This window comes from Kwoniella shivajii, chromosome 9 (genome assembly GCF_035658355.1).
Source record: "Kwoniella shivajii chromosome 9, complete sequence".
NCBI classification, from domain to species: domain Eukaryota; kingdom Fungi; phylum Basidiomycota; class Tremellomycetes; order Tremellales; family Cryptococcaceae; genus Kwoniella; species Kwoniella shivajii.
In genome coordinates this window covers 186,516-206,779 of record NC_085916.1, presented here as the reverse complement: position 1 = coordinate 206,779, position 20,264 = coordinate 186,516, and the positions used below count along the sequence as shown (strand labels likewise).

At 42.3% G+C, this 20,264-nt stretch overlaps 10 protein-coding genes across 10 annotated transcripts; 5 read left to right on the top strand and 5 right to left on the bottom strand.

Annotated features, from left to right (window-relative positions):
- Positions 1 to 413: 413 nt before the first annotated feature.
- Positions 414 to 1,597, bottom strand: IL334_006405 (uncharacterized protein; the record flags this gene model as incomplete). The annotated part of the gene is made up of 5 exons (XM_062938107.1): positions 414 to 873; positions 935 to 1,025; positions 1,088 to 1,149; positions 1,218 to 1,274; positions 1,350 to 1,597. The coding sequence occupies 5 exons, from the start codon at positions 1,595 to 1,597 to the stop codon at positions 414 to 416; spliced, it is 918 nt and encodes a 305-aa protein (XP_062794158.1).
- Positions 1,598 to 2,214: 617 nt separating this feature from the next.
- On the top strand, positions 2,215 to 4,720 carry IL334_006404 (uncharacterized protein; the record flags this gene model as incomplete). The annotated part of the gene is made up of 12 exons (XM_062938106.1): positions 2,215 to 2,301; positions 2,459 to 2,645; positions 2,721 to 2,905; positions 3,004 to 3,173; positions 3,236 to 3,336; positions 3,404 to 3,474; positions 3,527 to 3,655; positions 3,721 to 3,831; positions 3,894 to 4,056; positions 4,121 to 4,294; positions 4,357 to 4,490; positions 4,565 to 4,720. The coding sequence occupies 12 exons, from the start codon at positions 2,215 to 2,217 to the stop codon at positions 4,718 to 4,720; spliced, it is 1,668 nt and encodes a 555-aa protein (XP_062794157.1).
- A 674-nt stretch (positions 4,721 to 5,394) lies between these two features.
- On the top strand, positions 5,395 to 6,282 carry IL334_006403 (uncharacterized protein; the record flags this gene model as incomplete). The annotated part of the gene is made up of 1 exon (XM_062938105.1): positions 5,395 to 6,282. The coding sequence occupies one exon, from the start codon at positions 5,395 to 5,397 to the stop codon at positions 6,280 to 6,282; it is 888 nt and encodes a 295-aa protein (XP_062794156.1).
- A 475-nt stretch (positions 6,283 to 6,757) lies between these two features.
- Positions 6,758 to 8,190, top strand: IL334_006402 (uncharacterized protein; the record flags this gene model as incomplete). The annotated part of the gene is made up of 7 exons (XM_062938104.1): positions 6,758 to 6,842; positions 6,919 to 7,111; positions 7,177 to 7,265; positions 7,355 to 7,413; positions 7,504 to 7,599; positions 7,740 to 7,859; positions 7,921 to 8,190. The coding sequence occupies 7 exons, from the start codon at positions 6,758 to 6,760 to the stop codon at positions 8,188 to 8,190; spliced, it is 912 nt and encodes a 303-aa protein (XP_062794155.1).
- Positions 8,191 to 8,504: 314 nt separating this feature from the next.
- Positions 8,505 to 11,731, bottom strand: IL334_006401 (DNA repair protein (mre11); the record flags this gene model as incomplete). The annotated part of the gene is made up of 20 exons (XM_062938103.1): positions 8,505 to 8,528; positions 8,596 to 8,626; positions 8,684 to 8,883; positions 8,933 to 9,051; positions 9,102 to 9,153; positions 9,207 to 9,249; positions 9,298 to 9,317; positions 9,374 to 9,452; positions 9,521 to 9,740; positions 9,797 to 9,920; positions 9,979 to 10,071; positions 10,125 to 10,293; positions 10,353 to 10,538; positions 10,587 to 10,885; positions 10,952 to 11,048; positions 11,100 to 11,146; positions 11,228 to 11,465; positions 11,529 to 11,538; positions 11,599 to 11,639; positions 11,694 to 11,731. The coding sequence occupies 20 exons, from the start codon at positions 11,729 to 11,731 to the stop codon at positions 8,505 to 8,507; spliced, it is 2,130 nt and encodes a 709-aa protein (XP_062794154.1).
- A 332-nt stretch (positions 11,732 to 12,063) lies between these two features.
- On the top strand, positions 12,064 to 13,775 carry IL334_006400 (uncharacterized protein; the record flags this gene model as incomplete). The annotated part of the gene is made up of 8 exons (XM_062938102.1): positions 12,064 to 12,238; positions 12,325 to 12,405; positions 12,480 to 12,606; positions 12,678 to 12,857; positions 12,959 to 13,109; positions 13,238 to 13,412; positions 13,524 to 13,609; positions 13,677 to 13,775. The coding sequence occupies 8 exons, from the start codon at positions 12,064 to 12,066 to the stop codon at positions 13,773 to 13,775; spliced, it is 1,074 nt and encodes a 357-aa protein (XP_062794153.1).
- A 221-nt stretch (positions 13,776 to 13,996) lies between these two features.
- IL334_006399 (peptidyl-prolyl cis-trans isomerase-like 3) lies at positions 13,997 to 15,004 on the bottom strand (the record flags this gene model as incomplete). Its single annotated transcript, XM_062938101.1, has 7 exons — positions 13,997 to 14,132; positions 14,211 to 14,269; positions 14,389 to 14,448; positions 14,553 to 14,714; positions 14,804 to 14,842; positions 14,913 to 14,948; positions 15,002 to 15,004. The coding sequence occupies 7 exons, from the start codon at positions 15,002 to 15,004 to the stop codon at positions 13,997 to 13,999; spliced, it is 495 nt and encodes a 164-aa protein (XP_062794152.1).
- A 441-nt stretch (positions 15,005 to 15,445) lies between these two features.
- Positions 15,446 to 17,399, top strand: IL334_006398 (uncharacterized protein; the record flags this gene model as incomplete). Its single annotated transcript, XM_062938100.1, has 2 exons — positions 15,446 to 17,211; positions 17,297 to 17,399. The coding sequence occupies 2 exons, from the start codon at positions 15,446 to 15,448 to the stop codon at positions 17,397 to 17,399; spliced, it is 1,869 nt and encodes a 622-aa protein (XP_062794151.1).
- Positions 17,400 to 18,133: 734 nt separating this feature from the next.
- On the bottom strand, positions 18,134 to 19,141 carry IL334_006397 (uncharacterized protein; the record flags this gene model as incomplete). Its single annotated transcript, XM_062938099.1, has 4 exons — positions 18,134 to 18,260; positions 18,368 to 18,463; positions 18,565 to 18,707; positions 18,788 to 19,141. 4 exons carry the CDS (start codon positions 19,139 to 19,141, stop codon positions 18,134 to 18,136), a joined length of 720 nt encoding a protein of 239 aa, XP_062794150.1.
- Positions 19,142 to 19,199: 58 nt separating this feature from the next.
- On the bottom strand, positions 19,200 to 19,881 carry IL334_006396 (uncharacterized protein; the record flags this gene model as incomplete). The annotated part of the gene is made up of 3 exons (XM_062938098.1): positions 19,200 to 19,339; positions 19,597 to 19,678; positions 19,837 to 19,881. The coding sequence occupies 3 exons, from the start codon at positions 19,879 to 19,881 to the stop codon at positions 19,200 to 19,202; spliced, it is 267 nt and encodes an 88-aa protein (XP_062794149.1).
- Positions 19,882 to 20,264: the final 383 nt, after the last annotated feature.

The following is a 20,264-nucleotide window of genomic DNA, read 5'->3' as shown; positions in this document are numbered from 1 at the left end:
GGGAACATCCCTTGCATCATGTTTGCACAGTAACTTCGAAGCAGGAGAATTCTGAAGCTGCTGGTAGCAAGGGAGCAAGATGGGTGGAAAAAGAAGATGGCATGCCTCGCCATCATCGTCAAGAGCACTCATGTCTTGCTCTAGGCGACTGATCATTGAAAAAGATACCAATCGATATTTCACTTTCTTCATTTTCAAGGATGATGTACAGGAGAAACCTATCATGATTAAATACACAACAAAAAGAAGTAAAAGTTCTCACTTAATCCTTGTTCTTCTCAACCTTCATCTTCAAATTTCCCTCAAGCTCGTCAATATCTCGGTATCCTTGGTACCATTCCTGTTCAAACAATCCTAAAGTTTACCCTCCCTTTCTTGCCTTATATATCCCACTATCATTGAACATGTGGAACTTAGACATCAATATCCATTGCTCCATTAGTGTCTTGAGCTTGACCTTTAGTGGCTGCTGCTTCCTCTTCTTCATCTTCTTTTTGTAATAACTCCTTTGCTTTCTTCATCGCGAAAGCAGCTTCTTTTGAATAATGAGAATTTCTTTTCTTTTCAAATTCTTTATGACGAGCTTTTTGTTCCTCGTCCATTTCTTCGTCACTATCACTGAATACTTCACCTGCGTTGGCGGCTGTGTTGGCTGCAGTTGCGCCTACACCCAAAGGAGCAGGGACGCTTGGTTTAGGTGAAGAAGACGAAGAGGATCCAGGTCGAACAGGTCTATCTTTCGTTGGTAAAGAGAACGAAGCTGATCTTGACGATGAAGCTGAAGATGATGGTCGTCGAGGTGCAGGTTGTTCAGAGTTCATTTGAGCATTGAGGATAGTGTTGTGAGCTGTCGAATTAGATCTCACGGGTGAGCTGGATATTCAGATTTTAGCTATGCAGTTCCTGAACATAGCTAGCACAGAAGATAGCTCACCTTCCTCTTCCTGGACTAACGGGAGTGATGGGAGTGATAGGTGATCTGGGTACTGGATCAGTTTCCAAATCGAAGCCCGGGATATCGTTATCTGAATTACAATGAATAAAATTGTCAGCGAGAATACCGAATGCAATGTAAGTTACCACTTACCTAGAACGCGATCGTTCTCTGCGTCATATCGTACATATGGTGTCTTCGGTTCTGTGATTTTCCTACGTGATACGTGAGATCAGCATACTTTCAGTATAACCGGAATGCAATAAGCGAGCGGTTTACGCACATGAGTGAATCTTTCTGAATTTCAGTCAGGGCGATATTTGCTTCATCCCATTGCAAGCTATAGCAATTCAAGGAGTATATCAGTACTAGCAACAGGTCATTTCACAGAAAAAGGAAGAATAGCTACACTCACTGATCTCCTGGAACTCTTTCGCCATTGACCAATATGCCTTCATCGTCATCACCACTTGATCTTCTGAGAGGATTCTTCAGAATTCCTCTGGAGGGTTTGGGTCGATCAGCACTAGAAAGCAAAGGGGGTGAGTCGAGTAGATCATCCGTCGCAGGTCCAGGTGCTCCTTGCGTAGGCGGGATATCGATGTGATTGGGATGAGCATGAGTCGAGGCGTAGGTGTGTTTGGGTTCTTCGGATGAATCCATCTTGTCAAATCGCGATGTACTATTCGGGGAGCTGGTTGATAGATAAATCTGAGACTCAATGAATGGGGGGTGATGGCAATATATCAATTGGCAGAGATGTGTCGGATTGTCAAGATGTGGTGAAGAGTCGTTGTGAATGAGCCTTGATAGTACGCCTTTACCTCAACCTTTTCAGAATGCAATTGATGATGATGCTATATATGTTATTTGTGTGAATCATGAAACTGTGAACTAAGTCTCGTTAACCGTGTCATCCTCTTACGTCATCAACTATTATGTAACCGATCCCTTTGCTCTACTGAATGGTGGGTGGGACAAAATGGGATAAAATGGGATAAATTGATAGTTCCGGAATATTCCATTCTTCCGTTGCTTTCATCTAGCCCCCACGTGTCTGGGGGTTATATATATTCCACGTCGACAAATGATAGCTTGACGCGATCATCGTGAACTGGAAACTCATTTCACACATTAATTCCTTTTCATTCCTTCTCATCCTCTCTCAAGATACATCTTCGACTTGTTCTGCCTTTGTCGTTGTTTTCAAAAGAAACTTGTGTTCTGTTCCGTCTTCCGTCTAAATCTATTCACCAAGAATCGATAAGCAAGTAACAAAAATGAGAGCTCAAAGTGTAGTCAGCGCAGCTGGTACTTCAGCACTCTTGCTGGCTGTTTCGGCCGCTGCTGAACAAGCTGTATTTCATGTGAGTAGGAGATTCATCGACTACTGATCGGGATCTCTCTTTTGCGGATGATCTGGAGTATCTGCGTACCATACATGCTTTGGGTTACACTCAAGTCTTAGTCTTGAGTTCTGTCCTTGTGTTCGCTCGCTGACATTCCTTTGTCTCCATTGTATAGCCTACATCCCTCAACGCTCCCTTCGTAGAACAGTTCAGCGATGCAATCTCAGACTCTCGATGGGTGATTTCTAGAGCCACAAAACAAACTCCTGTAGGGGATGAAACTTTCTCGTATGTTGGACAATGGGAAGTTGAGGAACCAGAGGTTTACCCTGGTATTCCAGGAGATAAAGGTCTTGTTCTGAGTGAGTGAATCTCGATACCTGAACGTATGTGAATGATGGCCAAAACACTGATCAACGTGATCAACCCATCTTTAGAGACCAAGGCTGCTCATCATGCTATTTCCACATTATTCCCCGAACCCATTGATCCTAAGGGTAAACCTTTGGTAGTTCAATATGAAGTCAAACTTCAAAAAGGACTCGAATGTGGTGGTGCTTATATCAAACTGCTCACTGAAGGCGAAGGAGGTTTCAGTGCTGGAGAAGATTACACTGATAAGGTGAGTACTTTGCCTTTTCTGGAGACCATGGTCCCAGAATCTCCCATTCCAGATTTCATACGGTGTTCATAGTTGCTGACATTTGATTGGTGATTTAGACACCATTTACAATCATGTTCGGTCCCGACAAATGTGGATCAACAAATAAAGTCCACTTTATCTTCAGACACCAAAATCCCGTTACAGGTGAATGGGAAGAGAAACATCTCAAAAATCCTCCTGCACCCAAAATCACAAAGACCACTGCTTTATACACTTTGATCGTCAAGTGAGTCACAGGTGTAGCGGCATACATCAGATAGTTACAATCAGCTCACATCATCTCCGTAGTCCCGATCAAACCTTCGAAATCCTCATCAATGACGAGTCGGTCAAGACCGGTAGTCTTCTCGAGGATTTTACTCCTGCCGTCAACCCCCCTAAGGATATTGGTAAGTCGAGAGCGTAGATATAAGTTTACCCGTAGACAACAGCGACTGACGGTGCTTCTGTTCGCAGATGATCCTGAGGACTTTAAGCCTGAATCATGGGTGGATGAAGCTGAAATTGAAGATGCTGATGCTACCAAGGTAAGCTAACACCGCCCAACCCATAACGACAATAGCTGGCTAACCTCCGCAGCCTAATGACTGGGACGAGGACGCACCTCTCATGATCACTGATACCGCCGCTTCCAAGCCTTCAGATTGGTATGAAGATGAGCCCGAGTACATCCCCGATCCCGAGGCTGAGAAACCAGAGGAATGGGATGTAAGTACTGCTTTCCAAATAGGTTCATTCTCGAACAGAACCGTGCTGATAGCCGGTATATGCAGGATGAGGAAGATGGAGATTGGATTCCTCCTATGGTCCCAAACCCTAAATGTGAACAAGGTTCCGGCTGTGGTCCCTGGGTTCAACCCAAGGTCAAAAACCCTGACTACAAGGTGAGTCAGATTCCCCGTCCATCGTATCTTCAATGGAAGCAAGCTGATTGCTGTCTACATAGGGCAAATGGACCGTACCAAAAATTCCTAACCCCGCATACAAAGGACCCTGGGCTCCTGCTCAGATCCCTAACCCTGCTTACTTCCAAGATCTCCACCCATCCGATTTCACAAAGATCGCTGGTATCGGAATTGAGCTTTGGACTATGACTGAGGACATACTCTGTAAGTTTCAAGTGAGATGTACTGGCACGTTATCGGTCAGCTAACTCAACGCTGTATCATTCAGTCGATAACATTTTCATTGGACATGATGCCGCTCAAGCCAAGAAGTTCGCAGATGAGACTTTCCACGTTAAGAAGCCTATCGAGAGAGAGGCCGAGGGTTCATTAGAGGATGAGGACCTTGATCACCCCAGCACATTGGTTGACAAAATTAGATTGAAGGTTTACGAGTTCTTACGTGAGTGTTGGCTAGCTGCAGTGATCTTACTGCTCTTAACTGACGAGGTACTCTTATGATAGATCTTGCCGGTCTCGATTTCGCTTCAGCTGTTAAACAAATGCCTGAAGTAGCTGCCGGTCTTGCCGCTGCCGCTTTCACTGTCCTTGGTATGCTCCTTGCTTTATTCGGTTTAATCGGTTCAGCTCCTACCAAGGTGAGTTTTTCAAAAGTGCACAGTGCATAACCCCTCTAAAAATGGTATGGAGGCTAATCAGTGATATGTCATAGGTCAAGCAAACTGCCACCATCAAGAAGACTCAGACCAAGGCTGTCGTACCTGTCGCCCCTGCTGGAGAGGAAGAGAAGAAGGCACTCGAAGACGCCGGTGTGGAAGTCCCAAACCCCGAGGTCAGAAAAAGAGCCACTCGGTCTGCCAAGGAGTAAATCGCGAAAAGATCGAGAAGGAGTGGGATCATGCAGTACGATCGTTGGCACACGGCTGTTGGGAGGTTCAGGACGACGATTTGCTGTCAAGAAGAGTAATGAAGGGAGGAAAGAGAACGGAAAGAAGTCCCAAATAAATCTATACCCTTGATGATAGTCTTTATACTTGATTAGTGTGATGACGATGTATCAGAATTTGCATTATTTCACTAACCAGTATTTGCGATGCTAACGGAAGGCACCAATACTATTAGTAAATCGCATAGCATCGCTGATGGAAGAAGCCATTTGATTGGTATTTGGACAACGGGGCCGGTGTTCAAGAAGACATGGAACCTGGTGAACAGGAATACATCGGGTATTCTCGACTGGCAAAACTAGCCGAAATGGACAGATTTGTAATCCTGTGAAGATGATTTTCACTACACGAAGTTCCTTTCATGGTAGTCGGCTCACCTTTCTCTTCTCGGAAGATGGATTGGGCGATCCATATTTGCCCTTTCGTGTTGGCGGAGTGAGAAGCCATCGATGTCAAAGGAAATTTTGCTCGATCGATGCAAGATGCATCTGTCAGCTTCGGTCGTTTTCGTATACATAAGTATGAAATCGACGATAAAGATTATCTCTTACTCGATATCTCAGCATATACTGAACAACGGGGGTATGACAACATCATGGCATATAGTAAAGATACCATTCCATCCTTCTTACCAGTCTCCTCAACTTGCAAATATAGTTCAGCTAAGACAATGAATGGTGAAGATGATGAAGAACCTATCAGGAGATGCGTCTCCAGTCAATATTTGGATCAACTAACGGGTGTACAAAATCATCATAAAAATCTATACAAACAGAATAGAAATTTACAAAGTACAATCTCGAACCTCAAAGACCAATTGAGTCTATCAGAATTTAAACGTGCGTTGAGTGAAATGAAAAATGAAACCACAAGAGCTACAGTAGAAAAGTGTTTATCGATTTCAGAAAGAATGATCAAAATGACCTCTAAGCAGATGGCTGAACATGATTTATCGATTTGTAAAAAACTGGATACAAGCTTAAATCATTATGCGGACAGTATAATGGAGATCATAGCTTCTAATTTAGCTGACACGATCTATGAACCATTGTTAAGAAAAAGAAGAGACAATCCATTGAAAATCAAAGATATCATTGATGAATATTACTATTCATCTATACAGACACGATTAAACTCTATTACTGATTTATCCAATTCCAAAGTATCAGACATGACATTATCGATAATCAACGATATTAATAGAGACCTAGATGATATCCAAAAAACAGCAAGAATCACTCTGATAAATGAATCAACATTAGACAATAAATATCAAACAAACATACCTGACAATTGGAATTCAAATGCAAGTTATAAATTATCATTCAGTTCGAATAATGGAGAAGATAAATATGAATTGGATTTACCAACTCTAGATAAGAGTTTTTATGATTTGATCTATTACTGTAAACGGACTCTTAGAAAATGTACGAGGGACAGTAATACTGATGAGGGAAATAAGACTGCCATGTGGCCTGAATGAATGAGTCTGTTTACTTGTATTTCCATGAGTACAGTGGGGTAACTTTGTCGTTCAATCATGGTAGATTTTCGGGTGATTTACTTGAAATGGCGGTCGTTGGATATTACACTTGTATATGTAAATGCACTTTGAAACATCTGAGCTAGAGATAATAGGTTAAAGCAGGAAATATGCGTTGACCTTCAAAGGATTGTCGACCTGTCACAACAACGACAGCTCCCTTCTGTGGCAAAATAACGTATCCACAACGGATCCTGTACCATCCTTTGGATCGTCGACCCTCCCGCTCGGGAATCTATACACATATGACTTGCCTTGAATTGTTGTACTAGACATGTATCCTCAATCTTGACTATCTCAAAGGCAGTAATACTGATAAATTCACTTGCCGTGAAAAGACATATTGAACTACGAGCAAGAGGGTAGTCGTCGAGCTGGGTGGTCACTTCCGATAAAGCTACACCCGAATAATATAATGGATAACATCAACACTGCACTTGCGACACCTCAAAACCCGTTACCATGGTATCTAGACACAACAAAGCTGATCACTCATTGTCGTGAGTACATGTACCATATATATCATTTTCCTCGTCTGACGTGTGTGACTCCAGGCTAAACTTGATAACTGAATAGGTTTTGGAGCGTGGGTCTGGTTACCTATCTCTGCTGTTGTATTTTGGTTTACAGGTCTTTTGATACTTCTACTTATCTGGGTGAACAATGGTCAACCAAGATATACAAGTAATTCAGCCGACATAGTTTTCATATCTGAAGTAGGGGCTGCAAACGAGACTTTCTTCTTCATCATCTGTCTAATCGTAATAATGTAGGTTAAGATGGCAGATTTTCACATGATCGCAGCTGAGGGTCAAAATTTTGCGATCCTTGCAGATTGTACTTTTCCACCATAGTCGTTACTGCGTGGCTGAGAGGTAAGGGTAGATTACCTGGTACCAGACAATTGACAGAGAAGATCTGTTGTGAGTTCTTGAATGATCATCCACAGTGCCACATCACCGCAAATGACGACCAACATTTTTGGGGCAAAATTGACTAACTTATCTTGTAGCGGGATTAGCGATCATTTTCTGCTTCATTGGTTGCTCAGGTCTCTTCATTTTATCTAAAGTGAGTGCTCATAATATCTCACTATTGTGTCCGTAAGACCACTTTGATATCCGATGAACGGAGCAGATATATGTTGACCTACAACTATAGTGGAACTGCTGGGACTATAAAAAAGTTCACTGGTATGGGACTTTGGTATTCATAAGTGGCATAGCTATCTCAGCAATCTTTCAAACTATAGAAGTGGTAAGTGATCACAGGTAATATCACCCGTACCTATACCCAAGGGAAATCCCCGCAATCACACTAGTACCCATCTTGCAAAATACCGCCTTATATCGGATTGGATAGCTGATATTCGTTTCTCGATTCTGTTCCATGCATAGTGGTTCTTGAGCAAAGAACATCCAGATAGAAAACACCTATTACGAAATGGCATACTCAAATTACTCGTAGTGATTACATCAGTGGTATTGGCATCAACGTTTGGAGGAGTTTACATGTATGTGAGTAAACGCATGATTGTTCTCATTCACAGCCCAGAAAATAATCTTGTCACGACATCAGTGTAAAGGCAAAGCAGTTCCTGTAGATGGACATACGTTTGAACAATGCGATAGATCCACATCAGCTGCCGCGGTTCTAGAATGGACGATAGCCTTTGGTCTGAACTTGTACTTCATGACTCTTGTGGCTGATTTATGGCCGAGCGCAAAAAGCAGTCCCAGATATCTTGAAGCAGTAAGGAAATATGAAGCCGGATTACTCAAAGATCCTGAAAATCCAGAGAAAAAATCAGTTGGAGACAGCTCAGAATCCAACAAATACTATCAATGACGGTTATCTGTCAATATACGGGAAAGATAGAATATACCCTGCATGAAATACGAAAAAGCTATAACTGACCACCACCTACGCACAAGTAAGTATGTCATAGAAGTTAGAACGCATTGTGATAGTAAGTTCATGTCAGTATCGACTGCACATTTCGATGTACCTGACATCAAGGAAGAAAAGGCTTCGGTATCATTGTGCCAATCATGCACGTATCATACATAATTATCGTATAGAGTAAACAGGTATCATACACATCATGCTGGATATACAATGTCATTCAATGCCAAAGATCTTATTTTCAGATGCCCGGAGCGTTATTCATCATCGGAAAGCTCAATCTGCACGGATCGAACATCAGCTCTGAACTTCCGGTTTCTCGTGTACTCATGCGGGCTAATCACTTACAGGTTTGGAGGCTTTATTACCTTTAGAGAATCTGTTCCGTGAAATGTTATCAGCTTAAGGCCGATCAGTAAATTAGGATCGCGCTCACGTCAACTGAGACTGTTGTGGTGCCTTAGCACTTGCACCACCTCTGGTAGGGGCCTTTTTAGCTGGTGCTCTGGCAGTAGTTTTAGCAGCAGGCTTTCGAGTTGAGGTTGCGGTCGAAGCTGCACTTCTTTTTTTAGGAGCTGGTAACACTTCTTCTTCTTCTTCATCCTCTTCAGAGTCAGAATCTGAAGCATCATCAAACTACGGAGCTGCGGTCAGCTACGCACCGATCCTCCCAATGGTGACTCACTAAAGGTTTTTTGCCTTTTCCTCTAGCTGGAGGAGCCTTACCTTTACCCTTACGTGGAGCTTTGCTTTCAGCCAAGGAGCCATCGGAATCGAGATCCATTTGATCATCATCTTCCTCCACTGAGTCGTTTATCAGATACATCATTACACCGAGCGTGACAGCCACTTACACATGCTATCTTCATCTGAGTCGTTCTGCTTTTTTTTGCCCTTCTTTGGCTTCTGAAACAGGTTATGTTAGTCATCATAACCCTTCTATCAATCAGGCAACTCACTTCCTTGGGAATAGGTCGAGCTTCAGCATATTGAGACGCAGCACTGTGGCAGGTCAGCTGTGACACTGATCACGATTCAGCAACAGCTTACTGTTCCTTCGCTTGTAGCATCTGTAGTAACGTCGAATCAGCTAGAAGTGCAGTTTACCATTACCCGAGATACTGACATGGTCCTCCACATCATCTTCGTCCATGTCCTTACTTCTCATATCCCGTCCGACCATCTTTAATGTATCCGAGACGAAGCTGCGCGAATTCATGGGTATTATTAATTGCCGCGCAGTATGCCTTTGATGTTCGCGTATTACACTCACTCTTTGATGGCGTCTTTGTCGTCCTTCTCCACAAACCTCATAACAGCATCTTCCATGCCATTCTCCACCAATACTTCCAAGTTTTGGGCTTGCAGGTACTGCTTCACCAAATTTGCCATTCGCAACTTGGCCAGTCGATCATTCGTGGTCAAGATAGACGCGTCCTCACCTTCCCATTCTTCTTCGTCTTCGTCGGGAAGGTCGGGGTTGTTTTTAACCTCTGTTCAGGGTCAAAGTATCAGTGGAAGTTTGGGGATAATGGGTGCCGTCACCTACTTCTCTCCGTAGGCTTTTTCTTTCGGTAATACTGCAATATATCTCGTGGATTTGCGACTTTACCAACGAAGAGTTGACCGAATCGTACCGGGTTGGTCATCTCCTTCGCATCGGTAGTCTCGACCTGAATGTCGTTGGGTCAGCATACAAGTATATGCTGAGCAGACGACACATGAACTCACCTTTACTCTGATTAAAGGCAACATCATCTTTTCCTTGGGATCAGGGTTTCGTTCTCGCCAATTCACCTCCGCTTGTTTGACCAGTCTTTCAACCTGTTTTGTCAAGTCAGTGCGGAACACATTTGATAGAACAGGAAGCAACACACCTCTTTTCGAAGATAATCTGTGATACTATCTTTATCATCCAAACTCAAAACTCCTTGTTCAGCAGCGTAAGATAAGATCACCTCGTCAAGCTCGAATGGTCGAACCGTTTTGAGCGGTATTTCAGCAATTTGAAATTGTGAACCTTGAATGGACATGATACCGACATGTCTGTGAAAGGGTCATAGGTCAGCTTCAAACCATAATGTAGCTAGCAAAGGGTTACCGACTTCGGTATGGCTTCACCTGGTGCCAAGCTGGTGGCAACTGAACTACCAGGCTGAGAGATCCAGTAATCTTTGCCTTCCACTTTTTCAGGGGTGATACGACAGTCATGCTCGTGACCCCATACCACGAGTCGAATAGAATCATCAAACATCCCTTCTGGTACTGATTGTTGCGGACCGTGTTTGACTCTAAAGTATGGTCAGCTCTCTCATCCAACCCCAAATGATGTGCTTCACCTGTTTTGATGAACCAGAAGAATGTTGAACCAATCTTCCTCCGGAACATCTCCTCCTTCAGGCATATACATTTTCACCCTGTTTGACCTTAATTCATAGTGCATTCTAGCATCTTTGACATTGCCAACACCGTACATGGCCAAATGAGAAGAACCTTTACGAAGAAGGATAGGCTTGATACGAATACCCTTGTCCGACCCATCGTCAGGAGCGGCTTCGTCGGCTTGCAGATCCACTTTACCAAAGTAATTCAGTACACCGGAGACAGACAGGACATCGAGTGCGCACAGTGCTCCTTCCTGCAAAACAAAATTAGGTTAAGTAACGCCCAGTAGTAGATAGACGGAGAGAGAAGGTTTCCTCACCGGACCAGTACCCTGTGGGTCATCGTGGTTACCGTGTATAGAAAAGACAGGAGTGGCGATATTAAGATTGGGGTCTTCGTAATTGACAGCGGGGAACCTAAGAAGGAACTGAGCTGACGCTTGTCTGAGATGGTAAGAGTAAGCTTACGAGAACCCAGGTGCACTTCCATCGTATGGGTCACTTAACAGCTCGAACTACGGTTTCAAAACAAGTGTCAGCTCGATCATTCACCTATCACAGCCTCCGTGTATCTTCGGCGGACATAATCAACTTACTGAAACAGGTTTATCCCCTAAAGTATATTCCCTCAAGAGGGCTATGGTTTGGTGCATACAAGTCCTACTTGGTCTATTCTCATGGAACAAGTCTCCTGCCAATAAGATAAAGTCGACCTCCGCGTCTCTGCCGATTTCCAAGATTTCCCTGAACGTGTTGATGGCATCTTGACCTCTTATAGGATCTTTTTCCGCATATCCGATGTGATTGTCAGTAGCGAGAAGAATACGAAAACAGCTAAATGATATTGGACAAGTGTCAGCTTGAAGATCTAGTCGAAAGACATCTTGAACAGCTTACTTGTCTGGGTCTATATGTCACGTAGCGTGTCATCTTATTGTCTCACAAAGATGAGGAAAGTCCAACTTACTCTGCTCGGTAATGGAATGGTGAGGATCGTCCCCTACTTCACTATATAGGTGATTGGATCAGCTCGAATAAGTCTAGAAAGTAAAGGCCGCCTACCTTCCAGGAACAGATCTTGCGCTGGCCGAAGCTGTCATCTTATGAGACTGTATGTTGATTGCGGACAAGCAAGAGTGATGCAAGGAAGATGATGAAGAAAGCAGAGAAAGATGTAAAGAAGAAGAGAAAAGGAGATGAAGGTGAGATGTGGAGGTCAAAACACACGTCAACTTTTATATATATACAGTGTTTCCTATTACGTAAGTGACATGTATTGACGCGTCTGATTATAAGGGGATGATTGGACATTGACATTGGGACATTGGAACATTGTCCTTTCCTTCATTTTGGTATGGTATCTTCTCAGCTATCTATCCTCAATTCAATTGTCCTGCACATCACTAAAAAACAGCATAATTACTCAGACAAGATGTCGCAAGCAGGGCCATCAAGACCACGACAATCGAACCACGCTCAAAACGGTTTCACCCCTACCCAGAAAAGGAAGAGGATAACAGATGTAGCTGAAATCTTCGAGAAGCCAAGTATAGAAGAGCAAGTCAGGCTAGGGAAAGAATACAGGGCTTTGCAGAATGAAGCTGATGGTGAGTAATTATTCACACTTCAACTGAATACCGCTATCTTGTTCGGTAAGATAGCTTAAATGACTGATATGGTCGATATGAAACAGATATGAGAGCCAACATGGCGAATTCGACTGCAGATGATATTATAATCGCAATGTCGAAACAGGAAGGGCTATTCGTAAATGGTATGCATCAGCTGTTCCAGTTAGTCCCTTCAGTAAACATGCAAATAGCTGATGGTCATGGAATACATAAACAGTTAAAGACACTGGTATAGGGACATTAGATGCGAATCTGATGAAAACGAATACCGAAAATGCTATGGCTATAGCCAAGAAATTCAAGATTGATGGTGTAGCCTTTGATATTGATGAGTTCCTATTGAAGTGTGTACAATCTATGATTCTCCGTCGTCTCAACTGCGTCCATATCGAAACTGACTTAATACCTAATTTAGGATCAAAGGCCAATTAGGGTTGGATCGAGCAGAACTTGCGGATCAAGATTTATCGTCGGACGACGAGTTGGAAGAATCGCACGAGATAAGAAGTGCACGTAAAGGTGTTTTAGGAGATTGGAGCAAAATAGGATGGATGGCTGCGAAGTATTATAGGAGGATACCCGGTGTAGAATTCATGTGAGTGGAAAATCATGATACACAGGCAGTCAAGGGGATCAGCCTCTTCGTATGAACAGATTGTCCGAGCTGATGATGTGACGGCTGTATTCCTTGTATAGGTATGGACCATTATCAGTCATCCATACTAAACGAAATGTCGGACCAAGGCAAAAGAGACAACCTTTAGCACCTGAAGTGAGACCTGAAGACGTTCAAACGCAAGAAGGCGAAAAGAAGTCGAAGGACGATTTCACTTCTAACGTCAGAATGGTAAGTCTTTTCTCTCTCCCAGCACAATATTCACGCGTTTGTGGGATATTGAAACTTCGCCCTGGGTTTTACATGTCGTCAACCAACTTTATCATGTATTCATAACTAACCTTGATTCGTGTCGCCAGGTCAAAAGGGTATTGACAAAATTAGATCCTTCAGGAGAAGGAATAAATTTCTTTGAATTAGTAATTAATCCTGAAGATTTCGGACAATCTGTGGAAAACTGCTTTTTCGTTTCCTTTTTACTAAATCAAGGATTAGCAGGTATAGATGTGAATGATGATGGAGAAGTCATAATCAGTAAGTAATCAAAATTCTTATTCGTTCCCTATACCTATACAGGTGCGAGATTTATTATCGTCGCCTTGCTCAAACAGCAAAAGATTGACCTCACATCGTTCTCTCATTCAGGAGACACAGATGCCCATGATTCCGAACTCGACGAAGTAATAGTGAAGAATCAAGCTGTAGTCGAACTTGATCTTAAGACTTGGGAGGTGAGTAATTCCTTTTGCATCTCAGGCTAGGCAGGCAGCTTATAATCACTTGTGATGTATGATGTAGGATGCGAAAAGGATTTTCAAGATCACCAAATCGAGTATACCTAACCGGGACTATAGCGCTATAAGAACTCAGATGGCAGGTAATGCTTGGTATAGCTAAATCCATCGTTCAATCATCACCGATTGATCATAATCGAACCTGTATATATATTGTATGATATATGTTACATGCATGTATAATCCTCAATGGTTGACCGTAATTGACATATTCTGCGCTTCGGTATTGTTGCATCTGTTTATGCCTTTGTTCACTGTACGATGGGTCTTCTTGATTTTTCTCATCTTTCTCCCATCTTAGGTATTTATTTCCCCTATTTACGATTACTTCACCTGATCCGCGATTGGATTAGCATGTATTGTTATGCTGCTCAATTTGATTTCTGCTAATGGTCTATTCTTGGCGTTCACAGGTACTCTTTCCATTGTATCTAGCGTCGTATCCAATCCATCTATGACTCTATCACGAGGGAAGAACGGTATCAGCTTTGCTCTTGTCATACGATAGATCTGGCAAAGCCAAAGAGTTACAACTCACTTGCCAAATATCGTATATTTACCATCTAAGCTAGGCTGCTTACCATACGTTATGAAGAACTAATGAACGCAACGGACAAATTGGCTCAATGTACTGCTGGTGTGCCTCTTGGCCACATATTCTCCGCTCGACCATGAAGAATACGATTTTGAAATGAGGGATTGCGAATGACACTCACTTGCGATTTGTTCGTATCTGGACCTCCATTCGCCATGGCCACTATCCCTCTATTATTGAACTGAGCCAGCAACAGCTCAGCTATCAGCATGTATTCTCTCCATCCCAAGGAGTGAGGATATCATGTCCCGTCACACGGTAAAGGGAAAAAACTGGTCAACTCACCCGCAAAGTCTGTCTGATCTCATCGTTGAACGGAGTTCCATATATACTCTGACCACCTTTTCCAGTTCCCGATGGGTCACCACCTTGTATCATGAATCCTTTTATATTTCGATGGAACAGAGTATTATCGTATGCTCCTGATGCAGACAGTGCTAAGAAATTCTATTGGCGAATCACATGTTAAGCTTTCATTACACGTAGCCGGATTCATGTTGGATGATCGCAAAGTGGAGCAGGAAGGTCACACATACCTCTGCCGCACGAGGCACTGATTCACAAAATATCTCCATCTGTGGCAATACATCTACCGTCAGTCTCCCAGCTCTAGCTGGGACAGAGGAGGGGGTAACATTGACATACCTTGATATCCCCATGAGTGGTGTGTAATGTTACTGACTACGTGAAGCATTAGCTACGATGTTCTGTGTCGTCTGTATTGCTAAGCTCACCATCGCTTTACGCTTGCTAGCTGCTGTGCTTTGTTTCGTATCTGTTTAAATTGAGGTTGTACTTTCCCAAAGATGTCAGAAGTGGAATGTATCTTTCTCTTTTCGAAAGCACAATTAAAACATCAACATACACCCCCTCCACTCTCTTCTATCGATGATTACGTAATTACAATGGGGAAGTAAGCCGCCAGCTTTGTCTCGTCGCGACTACGAACCTATATTTCAATCCACAGTCTGACTTTTATATTTCACCCCTCTGGAGGTCTCTCTTTTTGTCTTCACTAGTAGCGTCACATACGACGAAGCAGAAAAGTACCAAGATATATCACATCGATACACATCGACTCGCGTGATCAAGACCTCAAGTGACGCCAGGCGTGGAAGACTAGAACTACGTTCATCGCCCTCTTCCTCGCTCAACCTAGTTGATTCGCTTCGCTCATAATGATCCTCTCTGCCTTCCTTCCCCTCCTCGCCCTCCCTCTCGCCTCCGCATTCTACCTGCCTGGTACAGCACCTCGAGATTACCTTCAAGGTGAAAAAATAGATGTTTTCGTTAACACCCTAACCCCCATGCTCAACTCTAAACTCCATTCATTGATATCTCACGATTACTATGATCCGAGATTTCATTTCTGTCAACCACCCGGAGGACCAGTCAAACAATCTGAATCGTTAGGATCAATCTTGTTTGGAGACAGAATCTTAACTTCACCATATGAAATCTCCATGATGCAAAACTCCACTTGTCAGATGCTATGTCAATCTAGTGTACCTAAAGAAGATGCTAAATTCATCAATGATAGAATAAAAGAAGATTATGGACTGAATTTCATTATAGATGGATTGCCTTCCTCTGAGATGAAGAGAGATTCGAAGACAGGCGAGATCTTTTTAGATGCCCAAGGATTCAATTTGGGTGATGATGAGACTATACCTGATTTACCAGCTTTGAATAATCATTACGATATTTATATACAATATCACGCAAGAGATTCAAGACATTTCAGAGTTGTGGGTGTATTAGTCTATCCAAGAACTGTTAATTCAATGGTATCAGGTTCAAGAGAACCAGATTGTTTCGCCAGTCAACCTTTCCATTTATCCGAAGCTACCAATAATGAATTTTATTACTCATATTCGGTTTCATTCATACCTTCCGATATCCCTTGGGGATTAAGATGGGATGCTTATTTACATGTGTTTGATCCCAAGATTCATTGGTTCTCTTTGGTCAATTCTCTGGTCATCGTTGGTTTCTTGGTCTTTATGGTCGCAATGGTATTGTATAGAACGATATCAAAAGATATATCAAGATATAACGCTATTGATTTATCTGAAGATGTTCAAGAAGATTATGGATGGAAATTAGTACATGGAGAAGTATTCAGATTACCCTCAAGACCGATGCTCTTATCTGTGATGGTCGGAAACGGTTCACACCTCGTAATGATGTGTATCGTAACGCTCGTATTCGCTTTATTCGGTTTCCTGTCACCATCAAATAGAGGTTCATTAGCAACTGTCTTGTTGATCTGTTGGACATTATTCGGATGTGTATCCGGTTACGCAAGTTCGAGAACATACGCTACACTAGGTGGAGATCTATGGAAACAGAATTTGGTTTTAACAACAATCTTATTTCCGACTGTCATATTCTCAATAATAGGTTTACTCAATTTATTCTTGGTTTTCGCTTCTGCCTCTGGCGCAGTGCCATTCGGAACAATACTTGCGATATTGTTGTTATGGTTTTTGATATCTGCTCCATTGAGCGTTGCCGGATACTTTTGGGGAATGAAACATGGAGCATTTGAGAATCCAGTTCGAGTGTCAAGTATTCCTCGGCAAATACCACCTAAACCATGGTATCTAAAAACGGTTCAAGCTGCTATATTAGGCGGAATACTTCCTTTCGGTGCCGCTTTCGTTGAATTATATTTCGTTTTATCAAGTTTATTTGGTAACAGAGCATATTATGCTTTTGGTTTCCTATTCTTAACCTTTATAGTGGTGGTTTTGACTACTGCAACAGTAACAGTATTATTCGTTTATTTCGTTTTGTGTGCAGAAGAATATAGATGGCATTGGAGGAGTTTTATGATCGGAGGTGGTTCCGCCTTTTGGTTATTCGCTTATGGAGTTTGGTATTGGGCAAGTAGATTAAGTTTGGATAGCTTCACGAGTATGGTTTTGTACTTTGGCTACCTGTGAGTGTTACCCTTTCCCTTTGTTCTAAGAAGATATACCTCGTTTTCGGTTTTGCGCTAATTTGCCTCTTCCAAAACAACATAGATTCCTCTTCTCTTTACTTGATTTCTTGGTTGGAGGATCAATAGGATACATTGCAACTTATTTCGCTATAAGACGATTATACTCTTCAATAAGGGTAGATTAGGATTAGATCATCACACTTCCACAGGAGAAGAATGAAACGGTATACAGTTGATTATATGACTGACTCCCTTTTCAGGATAAGAAATAAAAAACGATGATTTCGTGATTGAGTTTGGGTGATGTATTGTAGAAATGAAGAATAATTAGATAGATCTTAAATGCATATACATTCCCATTATTCAACTTATGTGTTTCACTCAAGTAAATTTCTACATTTACTAATATCGGAATGGACGGGGCGATAATGGGAGAATGTTCAGGTCAGAAGAACTTCTTGAATCCCTCTCATCCTGCCTGATCTGAGCGATTCGTCTGCCTGAATATAGTTGTAAGTTGATCCTAGATCCAATTCTCTTGACTCGAGAAGATCGTGGTCTGGCTTATCAGGTAAGGAACAGAAAGGACATACAACAAAATGCATAATTTCGTTCATTCATGACTCTTCCAATCGAAGAAATGATGTGACGAAAGGTGAAAACATATATATATATAAGCATGAATCAATTATATCACAACGAAAACAGACAACCATCTATGTATCAAAACCAGAGTTCAGTTAAAAGAAATGAAAGTCATTTCGGAAAAAAAGAAAGGAGGAAGAAAGAAGACGATACGAGAAAGATAGAAAAGAGTTGTGAACAGCTTAACGCGATATGGAAGTCTAGCCTGGCATTCATAATCGATTATCCAAAAGGGATTCCGTGTGTCGTACCTGTGTCAAAAGGAAATGAACATCTAAATCGTCGATGAAGAATTGGATTGTTTGAATTGCTTGGCGTAAGAAACAATTTTATCGTCGGTCAAGGTGAGGACATTCTCGCTAGGTGGATTGGCTGCGAGCTGTGCGATACATGCTCCAACACTAAGAATGACACACGCCGTCAACAACTTATTCCCGAATTGAGTTCTATCTGGTGGTATTGAACTACGAGATAGACATGAGGCATAGAATTGGGGTGGTACACTCACTCATCCGCATAAGTAGACATGTTGTAATTCATACCAATCTTCTTGAGTCCCTTGAAAGCACCTTGCATGAGCCATTCTCCAGTTCGGTTCTCGGTTCTACGGATACAAGATTGTTGTTAGCGGAATCAGCACTAAGCCGATCAAGGAGCGAATAGAAGTCATAAAAAATGATATGGAAGAATGAGAATCATATTCACCTCTCTCCAAGAAGTGCACCTGGTCTAAGAATGATGACCTTCTTGAATCCCATAGCTTTAATATCTTCTTCTAATTGACCTTTGATTCTCATATAGAAGAAACGGGAAGTATGATCAGCTCCACCGGATGAAACAAGGATCATCTAGTATGGTACCATACGGGGATCAGTGTCTGTTTCATCCGTAGCTTGTACCCTGCCTGAGTGATAGATGCCATACTCACTGTTTCAGCACCGTCCTCTTTCGCTTTCTTTGCCAAATCCCTGTTCAAGTCCAAATCGACCTTTTCTTGATTGGCGGTACCTCCAGCAGTAGCTCTTGTTGTTCCCAAGCATGACACATAGATGCCACCTTGCTCAGCGATCTTCTGCCCATCGGTTGGAGCGTCGAAGAGATTGGTATAAAGTCTAGTGTTGAGCGAAGTTTGCGAGTTTGAAGAAGGTGGGGTTTGGGGCAATGATCGACGAGTCAAGACTGTAAGGTTGAAAGGATGTGAGGAGGATAAGATAGATTTGAGTGCTTCAGTACCAGTAAGACCGGTTGCACCAACGAGTGTGATTGGAATGATGCCTGACATATTGTTATTGGTTATAGAGTTGGGTGATGTGGTCTTTGGGATTGTTTGTTGATGATGTTCAGTTATCTGAGACGGATTCTTCTTCTGATACTTCTGCGGAAGATATCAAGTCGTTTGTGAGGATTTCTTTGGATATGACGGGTGGAGATCTGGGTACTCTACGTTGAGTGATTGATAGATGAAGTGTACGAGCGATGCCTATAATGTGTACAAGAAGGAAAGAGATGAGCATTGACTTAGATGAGATTTCAATCGCCGTTTTAAGCAAGTATGACCTTCGGGCTATTCACTCCACCCGCAGGTCATCGTAACAAGCGTATTCGTCATGATGAGGAGGGATGAATTTCATATTGAGAAACACGCATCTTTATGTGTAAAAGTAGTGATAGAAAGATCCTCAGTTCCGAAATGTGGATGTACCGAAACAGAGATGGAAACATATGTAATACACTCACCGTACGCTATAACGTCAAGTATGATACAAAGACCGACAGGGGCGAAGAGTAAGAATGCTATTAATCGACAGATAAAGGGGAACTACGAAGGAGCCAACATGTCAGTTATAATCTTTCCGCTCGTCTAGACGGCCGTATCCCAATTGTTCACGAATAAGAGGACGTTCTTTTCGTAACTTGACAAACGATCTTATCTCGCTCTGGTTCTGAATCAGGACTAAAGGACTAGAGAAAACTCACATAAGCAAGTGGACCAGGTAATTGTATACTCAGATAATCTAACATGAGTAGATGTTAAAATTGGCTATCAAAATGATATTGAGCATCTGACAGAGTCGCTCATAAGTTGAGTCTGTTGAGTGTGGAGATGAGTTTGAGAATGGAATGAATTGGGATGTATGGCTGAAATATATGAAAGGTGGTGGGTTAGGAGGTAGTAAATGTATAATTATCGCAGTGACACCGTAGAAAGGTATTAACCGGACAAGTTCCCACAAAAGAGGTTTTCCTGGTGTTTTATGCATGTGAAAATCACTTCTTCACACCATACCATACGTATACTAATCTCGTACCTGGTTCACGACTCACACCCCATCGGACATGTTCGGAATGGGAGAACCAACCTTATATTTCATATGCATACATGCTTGTGAGGCTCAGCACATTCA